General features: G+C 43.9%; 1 protein-coding gene across 3 annotated transcripts in view; it reads right to left on the bottom strand.

The window, feature by feature from the left end:
* PTPRG (protein tyrosine phosphatase receptor type G) overlaps positions 1 to 26,810 on the bottom strand; it is a 720,636-nt gene that overhangs the window by 283,211 nt on the left and 410,615 nt on the right. For all 3 annotated transcript variants that reach the window (XM_033925773.1, XM_033925774.1, XM_033925772.1), the window contains exon 5: positions 20,894 to 20,989. In XM_033925773.1, the coding sequence (XP_033781664.1) occupies positions 20,894 to 20,989 (96 nt within the window). The remainder of the gene's footprint in view (positions 1 to 20,893; positions 20,990 to 26,810) is intronic.

The following is a 26,810-nucleotide window of genomic DNA, read 5'->3' as shown; positions in this document are numbered from 1 at the left end:
TGAAAAATTGACGCACAAAGGCAGGTACAGTAACACACTTTACTCTCAGAATCACTAGGAGGATGGTGGTGGCAAAAATATCAGCCCACATAGCTAAAATGCACACATGTACTTTCCTGCTATCTGGGGTACAATACTTTGGTTCATAGACAAAACCGCGGAAGACAAAGGAGCGCAACGACAACTGAGCGCAAGACGGAGGAGCGTACCGAAGAAAATGACAGTTTTTAGGGGCTCCGACGGGGGGGGGGTTTGTTGGGGAGCCCCCCCCACTTTGCTTAATACAGATCGCGGCGGTGTTGTGGGTGGTTTGGGGGGTTGTAACCCCCCTCATTATACTGTAAACTTCACTTTTTCCCTGTTTTTAGGGAAAAAGTGAAGTTTTCAGTAAAATGTGGGGGGGGGTTACAACCCCCCACAACGCCCCCACAACGCGGCGCAATCTGTATAAAGTAAAGTGTGTGGGGGGGGTTCCTCCCCCACACACCCCCATCGGAGCCCCTAAAAACAGTCATTTTCTTCGGTGCGCGCCTCTGCGCTGCGCTCAGTTGTCAGGGCGCGTCTTTGTCTTCCGCGGTTTTGACCTGACACCCAATACTTTGCATATGTTCAGATTTTCAAAATCACGTGCCTTCATGCAAACCTGGATACGTCCACATATTCAATACTGGTGCCTGGACATAGCCCTGGAATTGAATATTCAGGCCACCACAAACTTAATCAAGAGAATGGAATCAAGGATAGAGCGTTTCCACTCCAAGCAAACCGTGACCTCCACATTTCATAAAGGGAGAAAACGGTACAGAGCAGCTGCTACGACTTTTACCGCCAAACTGGATAAACTAGATGCACTCTGCTGATCTTTATCTGATATCAATGGCTAATGTTAGTAACCAAGGCCCTAATTCTATAAACGATGCCTAATTCTAGACACCATTGAGCGCAATTGTCAATCATCCATTAGGTCCTATATATAGAGTTGCGCCTAAGCAATCTTAGATGCCGATAGGCATTGAAACCCTTAGGCACACTCCATTTATGCCAAGGTTTTGTTGGCCTGAGTGCATCTACGATAGGCACCTAAGTCAAACCATGCCTAAAATCTGCCCCTAGCCACACCTACTTTCTGGTCGGGTTTTCAGGATTTCCTCAATGAATATGCATGAGATCTAGTATATTTGCATACAATGGAAACAGTGCATGCAAACAGATCTCATGCAAATTCATTGGGGAAATCCTAAAAACCCGATAGGATTGCAGCCCTTGAGAACTGATGTTAGACAACCCTGGTCTATAGTGATAAGAAGTGATTCTTTGGAAAATAAAGTATCAATTCAGCTCCAATATTCTTTGTAAGCTGCAAAGGATTCCTCCCATCTGCATTCTCACCAGTAGGAAGTGGTGCTTCAATCACAGGCCAGCACTCATTTTGGTGCCTCAAATATTAGACCTGTTTCAGGGTATATTTGACCTGCTGATTCCAAAAATGGCACCGGTTTTCTCCTATCAGCTCTAGTTTCTGAGATACAGAACATGTGCCATATACTAATCTTCACTCTGCTCACTCATAACAAAAATCAGGATATTTTAATGTAGCGTTTAAATTAATCTTTTAATCATGAAGAAAACATATTAAAAATTAAAAGAAAAGTATATTACATGAAAATCTACTTATTTCATACCAAAAGCACAAGTTTATGACATAAACTTTCCAGCCATTCGCCGCACAAGAAGCTCTTTTTGTAAGACTTCCGAGAGTGGGATCTGCCAGGACAATCCCACATAAGATTCCAACCATAGTCTGCCATCATGTGTGCATCCCATCTTCTTTGGTATCTGGCTTCCATTGTTTTTATGTCTTGATGAAATCTTTCACCTTGCTCTTCGCTTAAGTCACCAAGGTTCTCTGGAAAGCGATCTAAACAACTGACTGTGCAGACAATGTTACAGCCAAGCCTGTTGAAATGAAAGAGCATATCCTCTACTAACTGTGTGTAGTTGACTGCCTTCTTGTTGCCAAGAAAGTTTTGCACAACAAGAACAAATGAAGACCAGGCACATGATTCGATTTCATTCATTGATGCTATGAAATGTGGGTCATTTATAAGTTGTCTGATCTGTGGACCATCGGAAATTCCTGCCTTCAGTTTTTCCATGGTAAGTCCAGGTAACCAATGCATGAACCAACCCTCTTTATTCAAAGCCTTTAATCTAATCTAATCTAATCCTTAGGTTTGTATACCGCATCATCTCCACGTTCTTAGAGCTCGACGCAGTTTACAGTAGGAGAAATAGGAAGGAACTACAACAGAGGGTTAGAGGTAGAAGTGTGAAGAAAATTTAGAGGACTTGGGATGCCAAAATATAAGAGTTTCCTTGATTCCTAATTGATTACAAATTGTTTCATCAAACCTAGCTTTATATGTAGTGGTGGCAGTATGATTCTATCTCATGCTACCAAAGGTTCATTAATTACATTTTGTCCTCCAACCACCATATATTCCCTCGGAGGCCAATCTTTTTTTTGCCCAATGTTCATGTTTGGTTCTGCTATCCCAAAGGCATATCTACTATCCCATAACCATATCTAAGAAACTAGAGCTGATGTGGTCTTTCCAATGCAGTTTTCTGAATCAGCGCCCCCAAATAACTCTAGGAGCAGGTCAAAAATCCAAGGCACCAATAAATTATTTGTTGTTGGCCTGTGTAATGTATTTTCAAGTCACCCAGCTGAAGATATTTCTTGAGAATAAGCCATGCCTCGTTTCCCCCAAACCATGATTAAAATACAAAAATACTGTGTGCAGGACTGACAGCATGCTTCCTAGACTGAGAATGACTGAAGTCTTTAAATGCACCTGCTTTTTCTTATTCTGAGCAGACTCGCTGTCAGTTTAAGTCTCCCAATGAATTAGTCCCTAGCAACATCTTGCCAGAGCTATGACAATTATTCTCTAACATGTTGGCCCAAGGGAGAGCATGCAGGTCTCATGACCATCTTTTATGCAATTTTTCCAGCCACAGTAGGACATCTTTTAAATCCTGATTTGTCCTTAGATGCATCAAAGAGAAGGTTATCAAAGTCTAACTCGGTAGCTCCGTGAGAAAGAAACAAGCAAGCAAAAAAGATTAAAAAGAAGAAGAGTTCTCTCTTTTCTGTTTTAGTGGTTTTGGAAAAATATGAAGACAATGGAAACTTTTTGCTCCTTGGCTTAATATTTATCTATTATAGATGATGAACCAAGACACCTATACTATACTACACCTATACTATTAAAATTCTAATCTACTATTTAAAACCATAAATGGCGACAGCCCAACCTACCTAAACAACCGTCTCATCAAAACTACATCAACTAGACATAGGAAAACCCACACTCCATTGACGTATCCTCCAATCAAAGAAGTCAAACGGAAAAAACTATATGATGGCCTCCTAGCCACACAAGCAGCAAAACTCGACAACCTAACCTCCAATCTACTAATTACGACCCCAGACTACAAAACATTCAGAAAAGAAATAAAGACTCTACTTTTCAAGAAATTCCTGCAAACGACTTACCAATTCCCAATACCACTTCCCAATACCTTCCCAATTCCCCAAAACAACCTCATCTACTATTTATCTCCTCTAGAAATTACCAGATATCTTCTTCATGTAATACCTTTTTTGTAATTCTTTTGTAATCCGCCTTGAACCGTAAGGCATTGGCGGAATAGAAATCTCTTAATGTAATGTAATGTAATAAAGACAAAAGTCTTGCCTCTGTGTCAGGGAGTCCTCCACTAAGCACACTATTTTTTCACAAACGGACCTTAGAATCCAAGGGATATCACTCACAAAAGCCAAAAGGCGTTAACTTGAACTTATCATTGGTCCACTCCAGGAAAACCGAGACAGAGAGAGAAAAAAAAACTCCCTACTACGAGGGAGGAAAGGTCTCTGGCTCAGAACCCGGGTTAAGTTAAGTACTTACCAATACCAAAAGGAGAACACCCAACACAAAGGGAATTCAAATTGCTAACTAAAGAGGTATATTTATGCGTAAATATCCAGCATTCAATAGGGAAAGGAAATTCAAACTCAGCCTTTTGGCTTTTGTGAGTGATATCCTTTGGATTCTGAGGTCCGTTTGTGAAAAAATAGTGTGCTTAGTGGAGGACTCCCTAACACAGAGGCAAGACATCTGTCTTTATTAGAGTGTTATTAATATTTATCTAATCATGTTTGTTTGAAAGAGTGGAAAAAAGTTGAGGTATCTTCTGAGGAGCATGCTGGGCAGGAAGGAGCACACATGCCTAGAAACCTCTTCCAGCTGTTTCTGAGCTGAGAGAGAACTGAATCCCAGTGCTGCTAGATGTTACCACCCATTTCTGTGGCCGATTCATGCTGCTTGTTGACAGAAAAAAGCAAACTATCTACAAACCGGTAAACTGAAGAATGTGAAAGAACCTAGTTTCACCAGACTGTGTTTACTCAGTCTGATTTCTTTGATCAGGTAACTAGAGAATTAGTTCAAAGATGTGTGCTGGATGTGGTTTATTTGGATTTCAGCAAAACTTTTCAGACTCTTCTACACTGAAAGCTCATTAATTTATGTCCGACGTTTGAATAAAACTTTATGCTTTTTGTAATCCAAAATGTGTTGCATTTTTACCAGAGTAGATTTCATATTGCCATAGGCTAATCAAATTAACAAATTTCTTTCTTTGGGGTATTTTGATCACTTGTGTTATAAGTGTCCACATTGCCTTTCAAATATTTTTTCATATTGATGATTCAGTGGCACTCTTGAGTTCCAAGTATGCTCACATAAATTAACTGAAGCCTTTAGGGAATACTTAATGGAGTAAATTTTTAATACTTCCATGGATATTATTTGGTGTGAAGTTTTTAATGAGTTGCAAGACACACACAGCAAGGAGAAAAATAAGCTGAATGAGCAGGCTTGAAAAACCTAGTAAATCCCCCCCTTTTCTGAAGCAACATTAGGCTTTTATCATCGCTGGCTGCGGCATCTGAGTTTTTACCACCATGGCCACCGATAAAAAAGCCTAATACAGCTTCATAAAAGAGGGGAGGGGGGTAGTGATTATATCTTCTTTGCTTAAAGAGAAATAACAAAACAGATTAAAATAAAATAGCTTAAACGCATCTGTAATCCTAAAAGCACTGAGATATAATTTAATGAATATCAAGAAGTTATAACCAAGGGAAGAGATGGCTTTTGACCTGATAAGCTAAGCGAATAAAAACACAGAAAACTGGATTTTAGCTGTTTGATCTAAGGAGAAAGTAACGATGTAGAAGAAATTAATATGGATCCATTTTAGGATACAATTTAAGATCTTGTTTTTAGTTTATAAAGTAATGAGGTCTAGTTTTGCTACCACTCTAAGTTAATGATGCCTTATGTGCCAGGTAGGGCTTTAAGATCTGATACCTAAAACGTACTTCCTGTTCCTGAGGTCAGCTCTGCCCATTTAATTAGTATACACAATAAATCATTTTTTAAAAACTTTTTATCAAGACCCAATTCTTTGAAATACTCTGGCTTCTTATTTGCGGGAAGAGCATTCTTTAACTTGTGTTCAGAAACAGGTTAAGATACATTTATTTCAGCAAGCCTTTCCAGGTTCACCCTTGGAATTGGTTGTTGAGAGAGAGAGTGTGTGTGTGTAGTGTGTGTGTAGTGGGTGTGTAGTGTGTGTGTGGTTTGTTGGTAGGGATTTTCCTATCTAGGATATGGAGTTATTTTCCAATATGTGATTTTATCTAAAATTGTAAACCACTTAGATTGAATTGTAAGTTTACGGTCTATCAAACTCAAGTTTCAAGTTTATTTGGTTTTGATATACTGCTTTTAAGTACAAAGTGGTTTACAATTAATTAAACAGAAATTTTAAAAAATATTTAAAAAATATAAAATGGTAGCAAACACAATTACATAAACAATACAGACATAACATGCTATGTAAGGGTAAGTGGGGAGGAAACAATGAATGAAACTAAAAGAATAAGCAAGCCCGAGAGCTGGTCTCGACGGGCGACCCTAACGCGGGACTGGGTGGCCCGCTGAGTCGCTCGTCGGGGCTGGCTAGCCGGGGCTAGGAGGGGGGGGTGGGGGGGGGCGGTCCGTTGCCTTGGGATCGCGGCTTCCCCCCTTTATCAGGTCGTCGCAGCCGTGGGGGATTGTGGGTGGGAGGGGATAAAGGGAGGCGTGCTCGGAGGACCTAAACAGTTTGGTCCTCCGAGACTGCTGGGGTCACCACGTGCGGTCCTTGGCTGGGTGCGCGGCCTACTGGTGCGGGTCGACCGGGGTTAGCGGCGCTGCTTCTTCCTGCACTGTCGGTGCATAGTTTCGATGGCGCGCACTCCCACTGCCGCGGCTGTGAAATCGGCGGAGCTATCGATTTTGGCGGGTGACTCCTTCGATGAGGGTGACACAGCCCCGGTAAGTGTGGACGCTGGGGCGGGTCGAGAATTGCCTCCCAGGCGCTCCCGTTCGGCTGCCCGAGCGGCGAAAGCGCTGGAGGTAGGGAGGGAGTTTAATGTAGCTCGGGGATGTGCGGGTTCGACCCGCAGGGGTAGGGGCCGACTTCCTAGGTCGCGCCCACGTGGCAAGGCCGCGGCTGGGGGGGAGGAGGCGGTTGCTTTTCCCGCGGTGGCGTCGGTGCCCAGGGTTGTGTCCCGGGAGGCGGGAGAGGGTCCTGCGGTGCGGGTGGAGGATCGGCATGTTGGGGGTACGTCTCCTTTAGTGGGGCGAGAGAGCAGAGCGAGAGGGTTCCCAGGTGGTCCTGTTCTCCCTGCTACTTCGGGTGAGGCTAGTGGCTCGCTGGGAGGATCGGCGGGAAGTTGGTCCCCTTGGGGTATGTGGGGTTCTCCTTGGGCTATGGGTCCGTGGGCTTCGGTACCACCCTCTTTTCCGGTGGTGGGTCCCTCGTCTCCGTTGGGACCGGGTTTTGTTGGGGGCTTTGGGAGTGGCGAGATCCGTGGTGAGGCTATGGGTTCTGCGGGGTTAACTTACCCTCCTGCTGTTCAGGTTGCTGGCCCCTGTCCGGATTTCTCCCCACAGGCGGTCGCCGCTGGACGAGTTGCCATGGCCGGTACATCTTCTGCGGGACCAGTTCGTGAAGGCCACATTGGAGCGGTGGGGACGAGCGTCGAGGGTCCAGCCCGGAGCGCTCAACGTCCTGCTATGGCGGCAGCTGCGGAGGGCGCCGCTTCTGACGGAGTCGATGGCGGACGTGTACAAGGAGCGGACAGGATTACGGGTAACATGGCCTTAGAGGCTGGGGTTACTGGTCGGGGTAAGAAGGGAAAAAAGAAGGGTAAGGGTAAAAAGCGCCGTAGGGATAGGGATTCTTCTTCGTCCTCTTCCCCCTCTGTAACATCCTCTTCCTCTTCTTCGTCGTCTTCATCTTCTGGGTCCAAGCGGCCGGTATCGAGTGGGGGTCGGGTGCAGGAAGGTGACGATCGGGGGGCGCCGGCATTGGTTGCGTTGTCAGAACTGTGGGAAAAGGTCCCGCGGTCCCTACGGCGTAGAATTAGGAGGCGGGCCTGTGTTGATGTATTCGCGCTTATGGAAGGTCGGGTCCGCAGTAGAAAGAAGAAGAGTAAGAAGGAGGGTGGGAAACCCAAGGTGGGTGTGGTGTCGCGTAATATTGTTAACTGGACGCGTGCGTTTTTACGTTTGGCCAGCGTATGGGGGAGAGAGAAACCTCAGGACTATGGCCTTCTAATGGCTTACGCGGACTCCGTTTTAGATGCGTATCAGCGCTTCGGGGGTTGGGCGTGGCTGAATTACGATGAAGCGTTTCGAGACAAGATGGAGGAAAATCGGCATATGTCCTGGGGCACGCAGGACATTAATCTCTGGCTCACCCATATGGCAAAGCCGGGAGTTTCGGGTCAGGGACCTCCGGGGAAGCAGTTTCAGCAGTCAGCTGGGGCGGGGAGCTCCTCTCATCCGCCCGGGAGCGCCGGTGCCGGGGGAGGTCCAGGCCTCTGCTGGCAGTTTAATCAATCTACCTGCTCCTTTACCGATTGCCGTTTCCGACACGCCTGCTCCCTGTGCGGTCAAGGTCACTCGGCACTTAAATGTCCCAAGAAGGGAGTTGGTGTCCCACCTCCCCCGGGTAAGTGAGTCAGGGTCACACGGGTTGCCCACCCCGGTTATGTGGGTGCCATGCGTCCGTGGCTGGCTTAGTATCCGGATGCGAGGGCGGCGGACGTTTTATTGGGGGAGTTTAGTGAGGGATTTGTAATACCATGTGTGCTGCCTTTCTCGAATGTGCAGGCTGCCAATGCTTCCTCTGTGTCTCATCTTCGGGAAGAGGTTCGCCAAAAGTTGTCTGAAGAAATAGAGTGGGAGCGGATAGCAGGGCCTTTTCGCGCTCGTCCGTTTCCGGTGATGGTGATATCTCCTCTGGCGATCATACCGAAAAAGGAGCCGGGTAAATATCGCTTGATTCACAATTTGTCCAGGCCTGCTGGCCTTTCGGTGAATGACGGCATTCTGCGTGAGTTATGTTCAGTACGCTACGCGTCCTTTGACTGTGCCCTCGGACTCATTCGTCGTGTTGGCCCATCGGCTTTGTTGGCCAAGGTGGACATTGAATCGTCTTTTGGGTTATTGCTGTGCATCCGTCCTCGTATCCGTTGCTGGGTTTTAAAATTGAGGGTGCCTTTTATTTTGATCGTTGCCTGCCGATGAGGTGTTCCGTTTCATGCGCTTTTGAATTATTTAGTTCCTTTCTGCGCAGGGTCACGACTCGGCGTGCGGGGAGGGCCTCGGTAGGGCACTACTTGGACGATTTTCTTTTGTAGGGGGAGCAGCTTCCGAGGATCGCTGGCGATTGAAGACAGTTTTTGAGTCGATGGCTGCGGAATTCGGGGTACCGTTGTCGGCTGACTAGTCAGTGGGCCCTTATACATGTCTCACGTTCCTGGGGATCGAGATTGACATGGCCTATGTTTCTCGAGTGTTTCAATGGTTCGCTTCCCATTCAGCTGCCGGAGGTCACTAATGTGGATCTTGAGCTGCAAGCTGATGCGGCTGGGGGCGTCGGTTTCGGTCTTTACTTCCAGGGCGCTTGGTGCGCGGCGGCGTGGTCAGAGGCTTGGCGGCGGGCGGGCCTTCCCGTAATGTTATTCTGCTGGAACTGTTCCCGTTGTTGGTGGCTTGTGAGTTCCGGACAGGTTGCTGAACAGGCGGGTTGTGTTTTGGTGTGACAACATGGGAGTGGTGGAGGTAGTCAACAGACAGACGGCAAAATGCTTGCTGGTGACTGCGCTGCTGCGTGAGCTTGTCGTGCGCTGTTGGCGACTTAACCTGTTCATTCGGGCGCGACACGTTCCTGGAGTTCAAAATAGCCTTGCTGACGCTCTTTCTCGTTTTCGCCTTTTGCAGTTTCGACATCTGGCGCCAGTAGCACAGCCGGAGGGATTGCCGATGCCGGAGCATTTGTGGAGCCTGGCAGGGAGTGGATCTGGTACCTCCTACAGCGCTCAGTAGCACCATCTATGTGGGTCCGGTACATCAGGGGCTTTGTGACAGTATCGGGTTTTCTTCAGTCGCGGGGATGGCTCCCTGGTCCGGTGTCAGGTTGCTGCTGGCAGAATTTTTGGCCTCGGCGCATCTTCGGGGATGTTCTCGGAGCGCGGTGGTTGGGCATCTGGCGGGCTTCTCGTTCTTTAGCAGAGCATTAGGGTGGACGTGCCCTTCGTCAGGGTTTTTGCCCCGTCGGATGTTAGCGACGTGGGGGTAGGATGGCTCTGCGAGTGCCTGACTCTCGTTTGCCTATTACCCATGCGTTGCTGGTTAACCTTGTTGAGGTGTTACCTAGGGTGACGAGCTCGAGTTTTGAGACATGCTTGGGATGTTCAGGGACTACGAGGCCTGCGGCGCACTCAGGTGTGTATCTCGGGTCCCACGTTGCGAGTTTTCATTGCTCGTTTGAAGGCGGATCTGCTGGGCAGGGGGCGTACGTTGGTCCTAACATCCGCCCGTCGAGTGCGAATCGTATGGATCCGAGGTTTGGGGGATGGGAATAGTAGGTTGCATGGGGGGGGGTCTCGTGTTCGGGGGTGGTGTGTGGTGGTTAGTGGAGTATGTTGGGGGGGGGTGCCCCGGCATGGCTCCCATTTTACTTACTGTTGGTTGTTGGAGGGCTGTGTCGGAATTCCGGGGTTTGCCTTGCAGGTGCTGTGCAGCGGGTCCTGTCTGTCTGGATTTTCGGGCATTCCTTCGTCCACTGGGCTGGGGAGCGTGCAGTGGTCCGACCTGGTGGTCGTCACTTAGGCTTCGGGCATCGCGGCGTAATTGTCTCCTGGTGGGGACAGAGAGGCATGCGATGGCATCAGTTGCTTCCTCTGCTGAATGATCTTCGTCGGCGTCCTCGCCGCCCGGATCTGTTGATTCTTCTCCTGGGGGCAATGATGTTGATGCGCTGAATGGAAAACATCTTATCGACATGGTGATTGGGATTTGGGAGTGGTACAGGGTTTGTTCCCCGAGGCTCGGTTGGTCTGGTCCGATATCATTCCTCGACCCAGCCGACTGGAGTCACGGCGGTGGACCAGGGGGCTCATAAAGGTTAATAGACAGATAGGTCGATGGGTGGAGTCCCGGGGAGGTATTCAGGTGAGACATGACTGGGTAGATGTGTCTTGTGCAGGGTTGTTTTATAGGGATCGGGTTCATTTGTCCGATATAGGTTGGGATTTGTTATTGGATGACTTCGCCACCTGTTGTGAGCGAGTGTTGGTCTCCTAGCCGCAGCTCTGTTCCTTGTGGGGTTGGGCCTGTAACTAGTTACAGGCCTGTGGCGGTATCCCGAGCTACTGGCTACTGGGGCTCATCAAGGGATGAGCGGTGGGCCGGCTGGGCGCCGTGCCTGGTGGGTCGGTTGACCCTGGATAATGGGGCATGTGTGGGACATGCCACCCCTCAGACCTTAGCTTGGATGGCGGGGTCGGGGGCCAATTACTTCTGGTGGTAGCTCGGGATCTGGTAACAATGGTGATACCATTGTTAGGGGTTTTTTGTTAATGTTCTAATTGTGGCTGTTAAATTATGTACATTTAATTGTGTTAATTGTATTAAGAATATGTTATTATTCAATAAACAGGGCTGCGGCCAGGTTTTACCACTTAAGATGTATTGGTCTTCTTGGAATTGGGAAGAGGTTGGACGGGAGGAGGGGGTTATCCTGTTAACTGAAGCGGGTCACTCCAGGTACCGCTGTTATAAGCAAGCCCGAGAGCTGGTCTCGACGGGCGACCCTAACGCGGGACTGGGTGGCCCGCTGAGTCGCTCGTCGGGGCTGGCTAGCCGGGGCTAGGAGGGGGGGGGGGGTGGGGGGGGCGGTCCGTTGCCTTGGGATCGCGGCTTCCCCCCTTTATCAGGTCGTCGCAGCCGTGGGGGATTGTGGGTGGGAGGGGATAAAGGGAGGCGTGCTCGGAGGACCTAAACAGTTTGGTCCTCCGAGACTGCTTTCCCACCCGCCCGCCCATTGGTTTATGGGGGTAGTATCGGTAAGGGTCACGGTATCCCGAGCTACTGGCTACTGGGGCTCATCAAGGGATGAGCGGTGGGCCGGCTGGGCGCCGTGCCTGGTGGGTCGGTTGACCCTGGATAATGGGGCATGTGTGGGACATGCCACCCCTCAGACCTTAGCTTGGATGGCGGGGTCGGGGGCCAATTACTTCTGGTGGTAGCTCGGGATCTGGTAACAATGGTGATACCATTGTTAGGGGTTTTTTGTTAATGTTCTAATTGTGGCTGTTAAATTATGTACATTTAATTGTGTTAATTGTATTAAGAATATGTTATTATTCAATAAACAGGGCTGCGGCCAGGTTTTACCACTTAAGATGTATTGGTCTTCTTGGAATTGGGAAGAGGTTGGACGGGAGGAGGGGGTTATCCTGTTAACTGAAGCGGGTCACTCCAGGTACCGCTGTTAAAGGGAAAGGGAAGAACAAGGAAGTCTTTAATGTTAAGTCAATTGTCTGAGTCTCATAAGCGAAAAGTGAAAAGCCTTAGGAACAGATCTCGTAAGCATCTTTGAAAAGAAATGTTTTAAGGCTAGATTTAAAGTTTATGAGGCTAGTTTCTTCTCTCATAGCCAGAGGTAGGGCATTGTACATTGTGGGGGTAGTTACTGAAAAGATTGTTTTGCGTGTTGTATTGTAAAACAATTGTTGAACGGAAGGAACTGCAAGAAGATGTTGTTGAGAAGAGCGTAGAGACCACTGAGATTTGTAGGGGATCAGCAATTTGTCTATGAATGAGGGAATATGACTAGATTGAACTTTGAAAGCAAGAGGAGTTTTGAAAGTAACTCTGTGGGAAATACGTAACTAGTGAGCTTTTCTAAGGAGAGAGGTGACATGATCAAATTTCTTGAATAACTGTAATCGGTTTACTTGGACTTATGAAAGGATATATTTTTGGTTACGAAAGTTTATCCATAGATCAAGGATGCAAAGGCTCATTTCTGAAAAGCCAAAAACAAGTCTAGTTTTTAGGATACTCCTAATGAATATGCGTGAGATAGATCTGCATAGGTAGCATGCATGTAAATCTCTCTCATGTATACTCATTAGGGATATTCAGATATCCTGAGCTGTTTTGTGCTCTTCAGGACTGAATTTACGCCCTCTGTCATATAGGGCTATCTCCTTTAAAAACTTAAAAAGTATAGATTAGATGCTAATAATCAAGATAAGCTCAAGGCTAGATTATTTTGATCAAGGTACATTAATTTACATTGGATAAGGTTAACAAGGTTAACTCTTAAGAGTTTACAGCCTAATAAATCTCCTGAACCAGATGGTATTCTGATAGAATTCTATAAAGTATTTATGATATTCTTTGTTTTTGTTTTCATGAATAGAAGATACTCTCAATTGAGACATTAAAAGCAATAACTTTTGTTTTTCTCAAATTAGGAGAGGACTCTAAGACTTTGTTACCACCTTTTTAATTAACTAGGCATTTGAATGCTATTACTGAAAATATACAGTATATCAGAACTAATTAGAATTTTTTTCCCATTTAGATCCACTTTTCCCAGTCATGCAAAGGTGTTTAATGAGATGCTATAGAACTGAGAGAACTCTGGAAATGAAAGTCCCGTGCCTGCTGACATGGAGAACGTCTAACTATATATCCTGGTCTTTTCTGTACAAACCAATGAAGAGGTCTATATATTTCTCAATTGGTCTGAACACTGCATACTTCATAGTAAGGGAAATAAATTGGCCTCTAATTAAAGTGTGCATAATTATTTTTTGTTGTTTCAGATTCTTTATCAAATGATGCCAAAGGCTTTATTCAAACCTATGTAGTGCAGAGTTCACACTAATTCACAAATCTGTCTCTCTCTTTTAATCAAACACACAAAAACAAACTCCAAGCTATCATCAAGTGTTCTATTTTGCTTACTACTGCAGGGGGACCTTTTGTAATTAGTCTGCTATCTCTTACTAGTTAACTTGTGGGCCTTTAAAATCAGCTATAAGCTTAAGGTGTCATCGACTCAAGTTCGAGTCCTAGTGACTTGATGAGTTAAAGATCCGAAAAAGAAGTCTGTCAAGCGCTAGTCTGACGAGGTCCTCCAGCATCATCCCTGTCAGCATAGCTATTGTTAGCATTCTTAGTTGGCATTACTAATGTCAGCGAAGGCCTATGGGAAATTATATCAATCTGACTCTGTGCTCCTGCACAGAATTCACATACATTAATCATTCAGCCAGACTGGATTGTTTATCAAGAAGATAGGCTAATGTATGCAGCCACCTAGTTGAAGGTCACTTTCTTCACCTAGTTCCTTCGATCTTCCCAAACATGATGTCCTTCTCCAGTGATCTCTCTCTTCCAACACTGTGACCAAAATAAGATAGTCGTAACTTCATCAGGTGGGTTTCGAGTGACATACCCAGTCTGATCTCTTCCAAAATTGGTTTATTAGTTCTCTTGATAGTCCATAGTACAGTTGGAATTCTTCTCCAGCCCCAGAGTTCAAATGAGTAAGCATTAGTGCATGCTTAATGGAGCAAAAAAATAGACTAATGCAGTACACACTGTTTTCCATGATAGTTTTGATATTTGCAAGTACAGCAATTTTTTTATTTTTTTTTTTCATTTTCTTTGGAGGGGTGTGTCAGAGGCAAAGAATGGGCATGGATGTGTGAATCAGCCAGTGTATGCACATTACCACTGTGCTAACTGGTGAACACATCTGTAACAAAGGGGTCCTTTACGCCTCCTAAACAGAAGGTAGTAAGGGGCAAATTCTGTAAAGACCATCTAAAATTTAGGCGGTTTAGAGTCCAGCAGCAGAATGCTGAGCGCGATTCTATAATACATAGATGCACTATAGAGAATCGTGCTCAGCGGTGCTGAGCGAATCTAAGTACGTTTATATTGTTAGATGTCCTTTACAGAATCGCTTTTTAGGTGATATATAGATGTCCAAATAACGTCTATAAGGTTATCGTGTCTTAGCATTATGAAATCATTAGAATGGCGATTTTATGTTGGTTTTTTTACATTAAAATTGTATGCAGTAAAAGGGTGGCACCACTATTATATTTTACTTATTTATATACCACTTATATCCCTTGTGGTATTTACATTTGGTTCCTTTATAATATTTCTCTTCTGTTATGGTTGCCCAGGGTCATATGGAGCAGTGGGGGATTTGAACCAACATCGCCAGGATACTAAAGCTGTAGCTCCAACCAATGCACCATACACACACACACAAATAGCAAACCGCATGTCAATTTCAAAGCCAAGATAATATCCTCTTGATTTACAAGCAGTCATTTCTCTAGGATAAATATCAAACATGTATTTTCAACACTTGTCCAATTCCTCTTTTGGCCTCTATGTTCCTCAAAGTACATGAAAGAAAAAAAAAAAAAATATATATATATATTATTATTGCATACTAAATCCTCTATTTTTTATTAAGAGGACTGCTTGCAAAAGCAGATCTACTTTTCAGCGTGAGTTGGATGCTAGATAGGCTTCAGTTAAGTGGACGCAACTTAGGTTAAGAAAGAACTGGAATTAAGAACATACAATACCCTTTGGCCCATCAATCTCATTTATGTTGTTAAAGATTTATGAAAACTGCATGCTATTAAGAACATAGATCAGCGATGCCTTTATAAAAAAAAAAAAAGAAAAACATGGCGCGGATCATCAGTTTAAGATTCAACTACTGCAAGGCAAAAAAATATTTTTACTCCCTCCTTTGATAACTTTGCATGGACAGTCTATGCTTGTGCTGTTTGGCTTAGTAATAACAATGTTTTCTCTTTTAGTTCCAAAACTTTCAGAGGTCATGAGACCGATGGCCTCTTTCACAAAGCCGCACGGCAACAGCCCCGAAGCCCTTTAAATCTCTATGGGCTTTGGGGCTATTAGCGCGGCTTTGTAAAAGAGGCCGCGAGTTGCGCGTCTTGAGTCAAACACAACCCCCCCCCTCCCCCCAGGTCCTTCTTGTACTTAATGTTTCTTCTAATGAAAAACCTTTAGGCCGAATATCACAGGGCACAAAATATATATCCCCAAATATCACTGGTTGGATAAAAATGACCTTTGTAAAACATCTATTAAAAATGTCCTCTTACTCTCTTTATGGGGAATTTCAAATCAATAAAGAACATCATGAATCCTAATAAATCATCCTTCACCATAGAATTATTCCTCCCTTGTGACTGTGTATTATAAACCTAATCAGGTAGAGTGCCACTTTCACATAATCCTACAGACAGGACAGAAGGCAGGGCATTAGGTGTCCACGAGTAAACCCCCTTGGGATCATTAAGGTCTGGCTAACAACAGTTGGGGGGGGGGGGGGGGGATAAAATGCAAAAAGCCAATCTGTCAGCTAGAGTGCAAGCACTCAATTTTTCACAGTCCCAGAAAGAGACCCCCCCTCCCCAATATCTAATTTATAAAAATTAATAATGTAGTGCATGAGATGTAGCCAAGGTGGAGAATTTACAATCAAGAAAATATTCCAAACAACATTTGCAGAAGCAATTATTATTTTTGAAGTTTTGCGCATTATTTTTTTCTTCCTGAGGTTGCATGAAATAACATTTTTTTTGCCAAGACACAGCATTTGAAAATTGTGCAAGAAAATAAACTTACAGGCATGCTAGAACCTCTATTATTTTCCTCCTCTTTGCCCAAAACTTAAATCTGGCCCCTTTAAGCCAGTATAAAGCAGTGATTTTCTTCTCAACTAGATGGATTTTTTTTCTGCTATTTTTAACCCCCCCCCCTCCTCCCTGCCTCCATTTTCATCCCAGCCTAATCATTGTAGCAATAGTTATTGTTAGGGGACAAGCCCAAAAGAGAAACAGAAACTTCAGCTCCTTCTAAAACCGGCTAATCTAGATCCCAAGCCTAGCCAACTCTACTGCATCACAACCAGGTCTGTGGAAGCAATTTTAGGTGGGGTCAGAATAGGAGTGAATAAAAATGTATTCACTCCAACTATAGCTTCAAAATAAAATGTTATATCATAATATATGATAAATGTATCATTTTATACTTGCATATATTTTTTTGTTCATGTTCTTTGTTCAAACTTCAAATAAATATGTTTTGTGGTCTAGTAATTCTCATTTTTTTACATAAGGGAATATATTATCCTCGTTATCAAGTCTTGTCCTCTTCTCCTTTCCACTCTGTATCTATTATTTAGCCTGTAAGCTGTCTAAGTGTTTACACAATGGGCAGGATAGCATAATAAACCTAAACCTAGAAGCCTATAATCAATCAGATTTCTCTAAAATTTATTATACATTATTATTATTATTAGTTAGTTAGTTATATACTGACTATCAATGGAGGTTATCTAACTGGTTTACATTCAGGTGCTCCAACATTTTGAAGTGAGTGGCATAGTGTTTAGAGCTAGACTCAGCATCTTGAGGTTGTGGGTTCAAACCCCATGCTGCTCCCTGTGACCCTGGGAAAATCACTTAATCCTCCTCAGCCCCAGGTATATTACATAAATTGTGACCCCACAGGGATAGACAGGGAAAATGCTTGAAGTACCTGCATGTAAACCGCTTTGAGTGTGGTTGTAAAACTACGAAAAGGCAGTATACAAGTCCCAATTCCTTTCCCTGATGTCATAATGCCTGGCAGAAACCCAAATAGTAGCAACATTCCAGAGCTCCTATTGTGACGTCATAATGCCTCATTCCACCAATGCCTAAGAGCCAGCCTCATCAGTGATGTCACAATGGCTTCATTGTTCTATACTTGGCTCACTTCTGATATTGTATTGGAGGAGAGTGTGGCGCAGTGGTTAGAGCTACAGCCTCAGCACCCTGAGGTAGTGGGTTCAAACCCTGCATTGCTCCCTGTGACCCTGGGCAAGTCACTTAATCCTCCACTGCCCCATTAGACAGATTGTGAAGCCACTGGGATAGAGAAAATGCTTGAAGTACCTGTATGTAAACCGCTTTGAGTGTGATTGTAAAAAAACTACAAAAAGGCAGTATATAAGTCCCAATCCTTTTCCCCTGACTGTCCTGGCAGGCTCACAATCTATCTAATGTACCTGGGGCAATGGAAGATTGAGTGACAGCACAACAAAGAAAAATGGGGAGACCCAATGATCCACAGTGAAAACACTCCACCAATGAAAACAAAAACAAAAACTGTGGATACAGATGTTCTGGAGATAATTTATTAAGCACTGACATATAAAACCATGAAAATTCAATTAAAGAAGTACAATGATAAAAAATACAGAACACCGCAGACAAAAAATGCATTGTCTGCGGTGTTCTTTGCTCACAGGTTTAAAGACAATAGAGTGTTTTCAGACCAATTCTTTATATGTGAGTTTGCAAACCATTGGCCCCTTGAGGAAGGCGTGTTCGCCGAAACACGGACCATGTAGGGTCCGGTTGGATTTTTATCACTGTATTTTTTATCATTGTTCTTTTTTAATTGAATTTTCATGGTTTTATATGTCAGTGTTTAATAAATTATCTCCAGAACATCTGTATCCACAGTTTTTGTTTTCATTGGTAGATTGAGTGACAGTGCATGGTTTGAACCTCCAAACTCAGGGTGCTGGGGCTGTAGCTCTAACCACCAGGCCACTCCTCCCTCTAATGTGGGACAGTAGAAAAAATTAAAAGAGTCGGGGTCAGAATCCAAAGTTTTTTTTGTACAGGCTCCAGAGCCCTAATCACAGCTGTCCATCTGAAGCATTCCCAACTCCAGCTGAAGAAGGGAGCAGGTGACCTGACCGAGATATTAAACCCAGTCTTACATATGGCAATGTCCAACACTTGCCCCCGAGCTAGCAAGCCATATTTTAAATTTAGCTCCATAAAGTATGACCTTTACATCGTAATATGAGAAAACATGCAGATTTAACGCTGGATTTATTCTTTGAATGCAGTAAGTGGAGTGGATGACGCTCCTTTGAATTTCCCACGATCCGTTGAGTCGCATGTTTTGATAGGTAAGTTATCAGAAAGATGACGACACCAAATTAAGAATGATACAAGGTTGGCAGCGGGTCTTTCTTAACGGTGCGTGACATTATGGGTTACTAAAAATACACTAGTATTGACTTAAAATTGGATATAATATATATTACGACCAGTATTTTATTCTAATATTCTTCTGATTTTTATTAGTGATTGCTCCTTGAAAAAGCCTATTTGCGAAACGTGGATTCATGTCAGAGCCCCCTTTTCAGCTTTTATATATAAAACATGAAAGATAAGTTAGAGTTTTTTCTACTATTTAAGACTACAAAAATATACAAAACAACTAAAAAAACTAAAAAGTTAAAAAATATATATGGATGGTGGAGGTCAGCTGATGAGGAGGCTAGCTACATTAAGCCTGAACTAAAAAGAAATATTAAGTTCAGATGTCGTCGCTGAGGTTATTCCTCCACTATTAACATTTATATATGTTGATAAGTATTTACAGTGGTGCCTCGCATAACGGACGCCTCGCACAGCGAACGCTGCGCACAACGAACTTCAGGTCTTGCTTCCCACAACGAACTTCGTTTCACACAACGAAGTCACCCGAGCTGCATCTTTAACTGCCCTCTCTCCGCCTGGCTCCCTGTGCAGTGGCGCTACATATTTTAACCCCCCCTGCCGCCGCTGCTGCATATTTTTAAGCCTCTGCCGCCACCGCATATTTTTAAACCTACCCCCGCCGCCACATATTTTTTTAAAAAAGCCACCACTGCTGCAACTTTAATCTCACCCGCTCACTCGTAACTGGTGGTCTAGCAAATTTCCCAGCCAGAAGCGCAGAGATCAAGAGCAAGCCTTCTGTGCTACTGCCTGGGCCTGCACTGATCTCTGAATGGCTGCAGTCAGCTCTCGCGGGACTCGCAAGAACTAACTGCAGCCAGCTCTCGCGGGACTCACAAGAACTAACTGCAGCCAGCTCTCGCGGGACTCACAAGAACTAACTGCAGCCATTCGGAGATCGGCATGGGCCCACACAGGCGTGCAGAGGAATTGCTCCTGATCTCTGCGCTTCTGGCCTGTACGCCACTGGCTGGGAAAGATGGGAGGAATTAAAAAAGGTACCGAGGGGGGATGATTAAAAAGGTACTGGGGAGTACCACAGTCACACATAGCAGGAATAGGGTTAGGGTAGTGCAACTAGGGCAACTGTCCCCCCTGTTCAAAGAGAGCCGTAAGCCTCTGCCTGGACTTTGCAGTCCCCAGTTGTGTCTAACACCAGCTCTAACAAGATAAATTTATCTTTTTTTATGTCATCATAGCATATTTTATGCTACAGAACGAATTATTTTTTTTAACATGTATTGTTATGGGAAAACGCGTTTCACATAACGAACTTTTCGCATAACAAACTTGCTCCTGGAACCAATTAAGTTCGTTGTGTGAGGCACCACTTATATAAATTATGCTATGAAGGTCTGTGGAAGAATATTTAATGATAAAAAATATATACATGAAGAAAATCTAATTCCCTTGAAGCATTTACAACATGTTCAAGTAGAAATTACACGGTGTCAGGTCAAAAGCACGCCGGGACAAAGGTGCGCCCAGACAATTGAGCGCAGTGCGGAGGTGCGCGCCGCTCAAAATTACTATTTTTAGGGCTCCGACGGGGGGGCATGGGGGGAACCCCCCCACTTTACTTAATAGACATCGCGCTGCGTTGTGGGGGGTGTGGGGGGTTGTAACCCCCCACATTTTACTGAAAACTTAACTTTTTCCCTGTTTTTAGGGAAAAAGTTAAGTTTACAGTAAAATGTGGAGGGTTACAACCCCCCAAGCCCCCCATAACGCCGGCGCGATGTCTATTAAGTAAAGTGGGGGGGGGGTTCCCCAATAAAAAACCCCGTCGGAGCCCCTAAAAACTGTAATTTTCTTTGGTGCGCGCCTCCGTCTTGCGCTCAGTTGTCGGCGCGCGCCTTTGTCTTTCGCGCCGTTGTCTATGAACCAATTACACACTAGAGGCTCTTTTTACTAAGGTGCGCTAGCGTTTTTAGTGCACGCAGGAAATTACCACGTGCTACGCTTCTAGAACCAACGCCAGCTCAATGCTGGTGTTAAGGTCTAGCGCGGGGGGAAATGTAGCACCTCAGTAAAAGGAGCCCTAGGTTCCATTAGAGAAGTGCTCTCCAGTCTGTCAAGCAGCAATAAAACCAAGGCAATTGATGTACAAATTCTCATTATGTTTCCAAGCATACTTATTTACATTTTATATCACACATTAGACAATATGAAGTATCCTTCATTAAGGCAGGTGTGAATGAGAAAACATGCAGATTCTCTGTCTGAAACAATCAAGTGAATCAAATAAACTTTGAGCTGATCACGGCCACTTACTTGAAAGAACACAGCTATGGCTCCTATCACCCGTTTTTCCAAAATTGCGGCTCCAAAACTGTCAAAGTCATCGGGGTTGTAAAAATAAATCTGCATCTGCAAATTAATAATAAAAACAGCAGGCATAAAACAACTCATATATGCACTTTGGCTAGGGGCACGTGTGGGACAGACAAGATTCTCATCTGATGATTTATAGAATGGATCCTCAAATGCAGGACCTTGATAAGTAGAAATTTTGTCAACTTAGAGAAGATAACAAAGCCCAATTAAATTTGCATTACTGCAGGTACTTAGACGGGCTCCAAAAAAAAATACTGTATTGCACTCTTGTTTAAATCCCTATACTTCACCTGCACTAAGTGTTATGGAACATTTAATGTTCAGATGGTATATTAAGGATCTTGGCATCTAACGGCATCATCCAGATGGCACCTCAAGCCGTGTTCTGAATATTAGTTCTGTACTGTAGAATCGGCATCTGGGTAGAAGTTCTCGAGAGGGATCAGAATCTATGTTGCTCTGGTTTAGATGTGAAAGTGACATATGCTACCATCTTAGCTGTCATTCTATAATAAAATATTTTCCATATTTGCTAGAGACATGTTTACTTCTGTACAGCAGCTGAATCCATGCATAATAATCTATGCAGGACCAATAACACCCATGAATACTAATAATATTTGTTGTGGTTATGATGCCTTGGCTCTAAAATGTTTACAGCACCTCACCTCTACGCAAAGATCTACCGCAAATAAATTAAAATAAACAAGGGGTTATTTAGACACAGCTACCATGTGTTAATAGAGTAATTGGGGCTTCTTGTTCTAAGATCCATTTTATCCCTATAGGCCCTGTGGCAGATAACTCACAATATCCGCCTTATTGCACATTAACTGTTAAGTCGATGATCCCAAGGTATTTAACCACATCCAGCCATCCAGGTCCTCCATTTTCTTTCCAATCCATGAACAACATGGGTGATGATCAGCCTTCTGTTGCAAGATTCTTACAGAGAGACTGAATGATTCACTACTTTGGTGCTAAAAAAAACATACACCAACTGAGAGGGCTGTAGCAGGGTGTAGGACCCTTTTACTTAAGCTTGACGCACACCAATGAGCATTAACATGTGCTAAGTATCACGTGGCACACTGATATAAAATAAAGAGCTCCTAAGGGGGCCGACCTGCTCAGCGGGAGATTCAGGGTTCCCCCTTCCCCCCTACCGGGCTGCCCTCCGCTCCACTCCATCCATCGCTCCACCCCTGGCACAGAAAATTGTCGGCCACAGGCAAAAGGAGTTGCCTCCCTGTGCTGAAGCAGCATGAAAGGCCTTTTCAGGAAGACATTTCCTGCTGCTGTGGCCTGGGCTATTGGCGGGAGGGAAGGAAAAGACCTGCAAAAGCGGGATACTTAGGTCTGAAAATAGGACACACTGTATTCAGTGCACTCTAACAAGCTTTAGTAAAAGAGCCCCTTTGTGCAGGGGGGGCAACTGTGCAGGGCTCAAGGGCGATGAGGCCCCATCCACTGCCTCCCCTTCTTGGCTATGATGCAGGCGATGGAGCTAGACCGCAGCACCCGATCATGGCAGGGGGATTCCCCCCTCCCCCCATCAGCTGAGCCGCAGGGACTCCCCAAAGCTGCAATTCTGTAACTGGCACCCAGAACTGGGAGAATCCCTGACGTTAAGGGGGAGGGGAAAATTTCCCTGCCGCGATCGGCTGCTGCGGTATAGGCAAAGATAAGCAGCTGAAATGTAGGCCAGGGTTTCCCAGGCCAACATTTCAGCCGCCTATCATGGCGCAATTCGTGGCTGGGTAGCCACTTCAGATCGCCTAACACCACTTCGGGGGTTGGCCACATCTTCTTTGCCATTCCACAGCCTAAAGCGGCTTCCTAGCTATGATTCAAGCAGCCATTTCAGCAGCCTTTTATTTAGGTGTTGGTAGGCACTTCAACCCTATTATTTCTGACCATTGGCAGGGTGCCTACGACGCCTAAATTTAGGCACTAGTTATAGAATTTCCTCCTTATGGGCCCTTTTACTAAGTTGCAGTAAGCACTAAAGCATCCTTACCATGGATTAGAAAGCACTACCGTGGGACTTGCCCAAGCATCCCATAGTAGTTTTATCTTCAATGCATGCTACCCAAATGCTAAAAATAGAATTTGTTTTTTTTTAGCGCTGGGGATGTTTCTGAGGCGGAGAGTAGGCATGCCAAGCGCTAATCGGGTAGTGCAGCTGCAAAGTCATGCACTAAGGCCTGGATTCTATAAATGGTGCCTAACTTAAGTTCAAAACGCCATTTAAAACATTAAAAAAAAAAAATTAATATGTAATATGTGGAATATCTTTTGTTCTTTCGTTTGAATGACACTGTTTTTGATTAAAAATCGATATAGAATTAAAAAAAAAAAAAAGAAACTTATAAGCGTCTACCTACAAGAATCACATCTACAAGAGGCGCTTTACAACACCTAATGCATCAATAGATGTGGCTAATGCCGGAAGTAGCATTAGGTGTCATAAAGCGCTTCCATAGGCACGATTCACGTCACAGGTAGGCGCTGGAAACGTAGGTCTTGAAAACCCTGGCCTACATTTCCAGCACCTGTCTTTTCCGAAGGTGCAATTCTATAAACGGCGCCATTGAACGATTGACATGCAATTGGAGGCCGTTTTTAAGGCGGCTGATGATGACGGCACCGTTTATAGAATCCAGGCCTAACTGATTAGCATGTGGAAGCCTTTACCACCTAGTAAATAGATGACAATAAGGGCTCCCACATTAGTAGCCTCACACTAATTGGGAAATTAGTGTGTGGCCATTAATGGGGGAATGCACTTCAGCAGGCCAATTTTTAGAACGTCTTATTAAAAGTGCCTCTACATAATTAAATTTAACCACCTCACCTAACACCATACTTGCCTTGTGATGACATTACATTTTGCCAGCTGTTTTATGATATAAAATTTGAAATGATTGTTTTTACCTTTGAACCAATGTTCATGCTGCCACATAAATCAGGCGCAGTGGATGACTTAATTATGCTCATTTCTTGAATAGTTTTAAGGAATCTGCCTGCCAAAACACCTAAACCTATCTTTAAATTTGTCAACGTTCTGATGAAAATAAACCCCAAAACCCTAAAGTAGTGGCCTCTTTTTTTTTTTTTTTGTGGACACTGTGTACAACCTAACTACAGATATCCTAGGCAATATACAATGATGAATCAATTACACACACACTATAAATGTGTGACAATACTGTACAGTATTTTGTTTTTCTGATAAACAAAATCGCTCATGAAAACACTACATCTTTTCATCACCTCATCTTTCAATAATCTCCTACCTTCTAGCCCTTTCCCATTTTTTGGCATGGATCAGCAGGGAAGACAAACTATGCTTTACAATTATTGTTCCATGCACACCAGGGATGAGTCTAACTCCAAGGCTTATCTTTATATTAAACCACAGGTGTCAGTCGGTCCTCGAGGGCCGCAATACAGTCAGGTTTTCAGGATTTCCCCAATGAATATGCATGAGATCTATTAGCATACAATGAAAGCAGTGCATGCAAATAGATCTCATGCATATTCATTGGGGAAATCCTGAAAACCCGATTGGATTCCTGCCCTCGAGTTGCCCAAGTCTGGGTTAGTAACTAGAGACAATTAAAACCTGTTCAGCGAAGCACAAACAATAGATCTTTACAAAAACATGCAGATGCAATGATACATGTCATTCACAGTCTGGAGGACAAGGCTGTAAATTCCAGAATCAGGGCTGGTAAAATAATTACACCAATATGGCGAGAAAAATAACTTATTTGTGGACACCTCAAGGTTTAGAATACATGTAACATTGTTGTCAAATTGATATACTGCACAACTGAGAACAGACATAGTTGCTCGGTAAATAGGAACATTCAACTCATACCTCACAATCAAGAAGAGGAAAACAGGAAGAAGAGAGTTCAATTTTGAGAATCCACCAGGGAGATGGAAGCTTCAGAAAAATTGATGTCTGAACTGGCAATACATGATCAAAACCTAGTGTTACTGAGCGGGCTTTCATAGATATTGTTTTTGGATATGTGGTAATTTGGTTATAAATCTAATGTGATAATTCTGAAGTTCAGTATGACACAGGGAATACATGAATGAGACGGATAGGAATGAGGATGGATATGGGGATTTGATATTTGGCCTTTCTCTGGTTACAATCAAAGTGGTTTACATATTGTATACAGGTCCTTATTTTGTACCTGGGGGCAACGGAGGCTTAAGTGACTTGCCCAGATATCTGAAAGTAACCCAATTTTGCATGGCGTCATTTGATTGGAAGAGAAAGGTTGGTGAGAAGGTATCAAAAGTCTGTTTCTCAGCAGTTTGAAGCTGATGCTTCAGATGACCAGGGTTTGATTGATACTGAGGAAGGTGATCGGCTCCATGCAATTAAACAGAAAAAGGAATTCCCTCTGAACGACAACATTATAAAAAGTATACGGCTGAAAGATGAAACAATGTGCTTGGAAGGTACTAGGAAGCAATTCACAAATGGGAAGAAGTACTTCATCTGAAACCTGAGGATTCTATCTTATATGAAATGAAATCACGGGTGCTGATTTCTATGCAGGAAGCATTCCCAGCTGTGCTAACAGCGGAGTTAGCTGTTCAGCTAAACCCATTTTATTGGGAGGAAGACACTGGGACATGCAAAACTTGGTTTAGGAGAGATAACTCTAGCAATCTGAAAATTTCCAAGTAGCTCTGAATATCTGTCCAGTGAACTCTGAGTTATGGAAAGATGACTTGGCCTGGGCAAGACAGTTGTTAGAGAAGCAAAGAAGTCTGAAGTACGAGATAACATTATCTCGTACTTCAGATTTCTTTGCTTCTCTAACAACTGCCATTTGGCAGACTATGATTTTGAAAGTGATGAGGTTGTAGCAGCTTGCGCAGCCATTACACGGAAACAGAAAATGACTTCCGCACATGAAATCGCTATTGTGTCTACATCAGGGACTATGGAAACAATAACCAAGAAGAGGAGAAATGCTTCAACACACGACGATAAGATGTTTGTCAAAGCCTGAGGATTTTAATAGAATTGTTTGCAATCTAACAAATTCTCTGATGTACTTGGATATTGTTTCAGGGGGAGGAAGTGAAATACATGATTACATTTGAAGTTTATTTGATCTACATTTAGAAAGTGGTAACATGCATAGTTTGGTGAAGTGCAGTAGTTTGTACATAATATGTACAATAAGTCAGGTTATTTCTGTGCACCTAAGAGTTTCTGAAACATGCCTATAGCATATGATACCATTCTGTAAAGATGGTGGGTGATATCCAAAAAGATTTATACAGTTAAATTTGGCATTAACCACATACATCTGGGGTTTGTTTGGTTTTTTTATTTGGAGACAGCAAAGACGTGACTTCTGGCCAGACATCAAGATGGCTGGCCAAGTTATACAAATAAAGAGGTAGCAACAATGGGGTTCTAGAGGCTAGGCTTAAATTTAAACAGATAGTAGCGATATTTAGCTGCTATCCAGTTATGTTTATCAAGTCATCTAGGTTAGGAGGCCATGTACGTTTACACCTGTTGGGAGCTGGTATAAATGTACGCAGCAAAGTTCACACAGAGGTGTACTTAGCAATCCCCCAAAATAATATGCGACGATTACAACTAATGCAAAACACTGTGGTCAGACTAATCTTCGGTCTAAAGAAGTTCGATCACGTGACGCCATATTTCAAACAGCTACACTGGTTGCCGATGGAAGCTCGTGTAAAGTTTAAGTTCGTCTGCCTCTGTTTTAAAGTTTTCTACGGTCTGACCCCTAAATACATCACTGACCTATTCTCCTTCTCAGCCAACAAACACAAGAGAAGC

The sequence above is a fragment of the Geotrypetes seraphini genome, chromosome 17 (assembly GCF_902459505.1).
Source record: "Geotrypetes seraphini chromosome 17, aGeoSer1.1, whole genome shotgun sequence".
Classification (NCBI taxonomy): domain Eukaryota; kingdom Metazoa; phylum Chordata; class Amphibia; order Gymnophiona; family Dermophiidae; genus Geotrypetes; species Geotrypetes seraphini.
The sequence above is the reverse complement of the archived record's forward strand: the minus strand, read 5'-3'. Positions and strand labels throughout refer to the sequence as shown.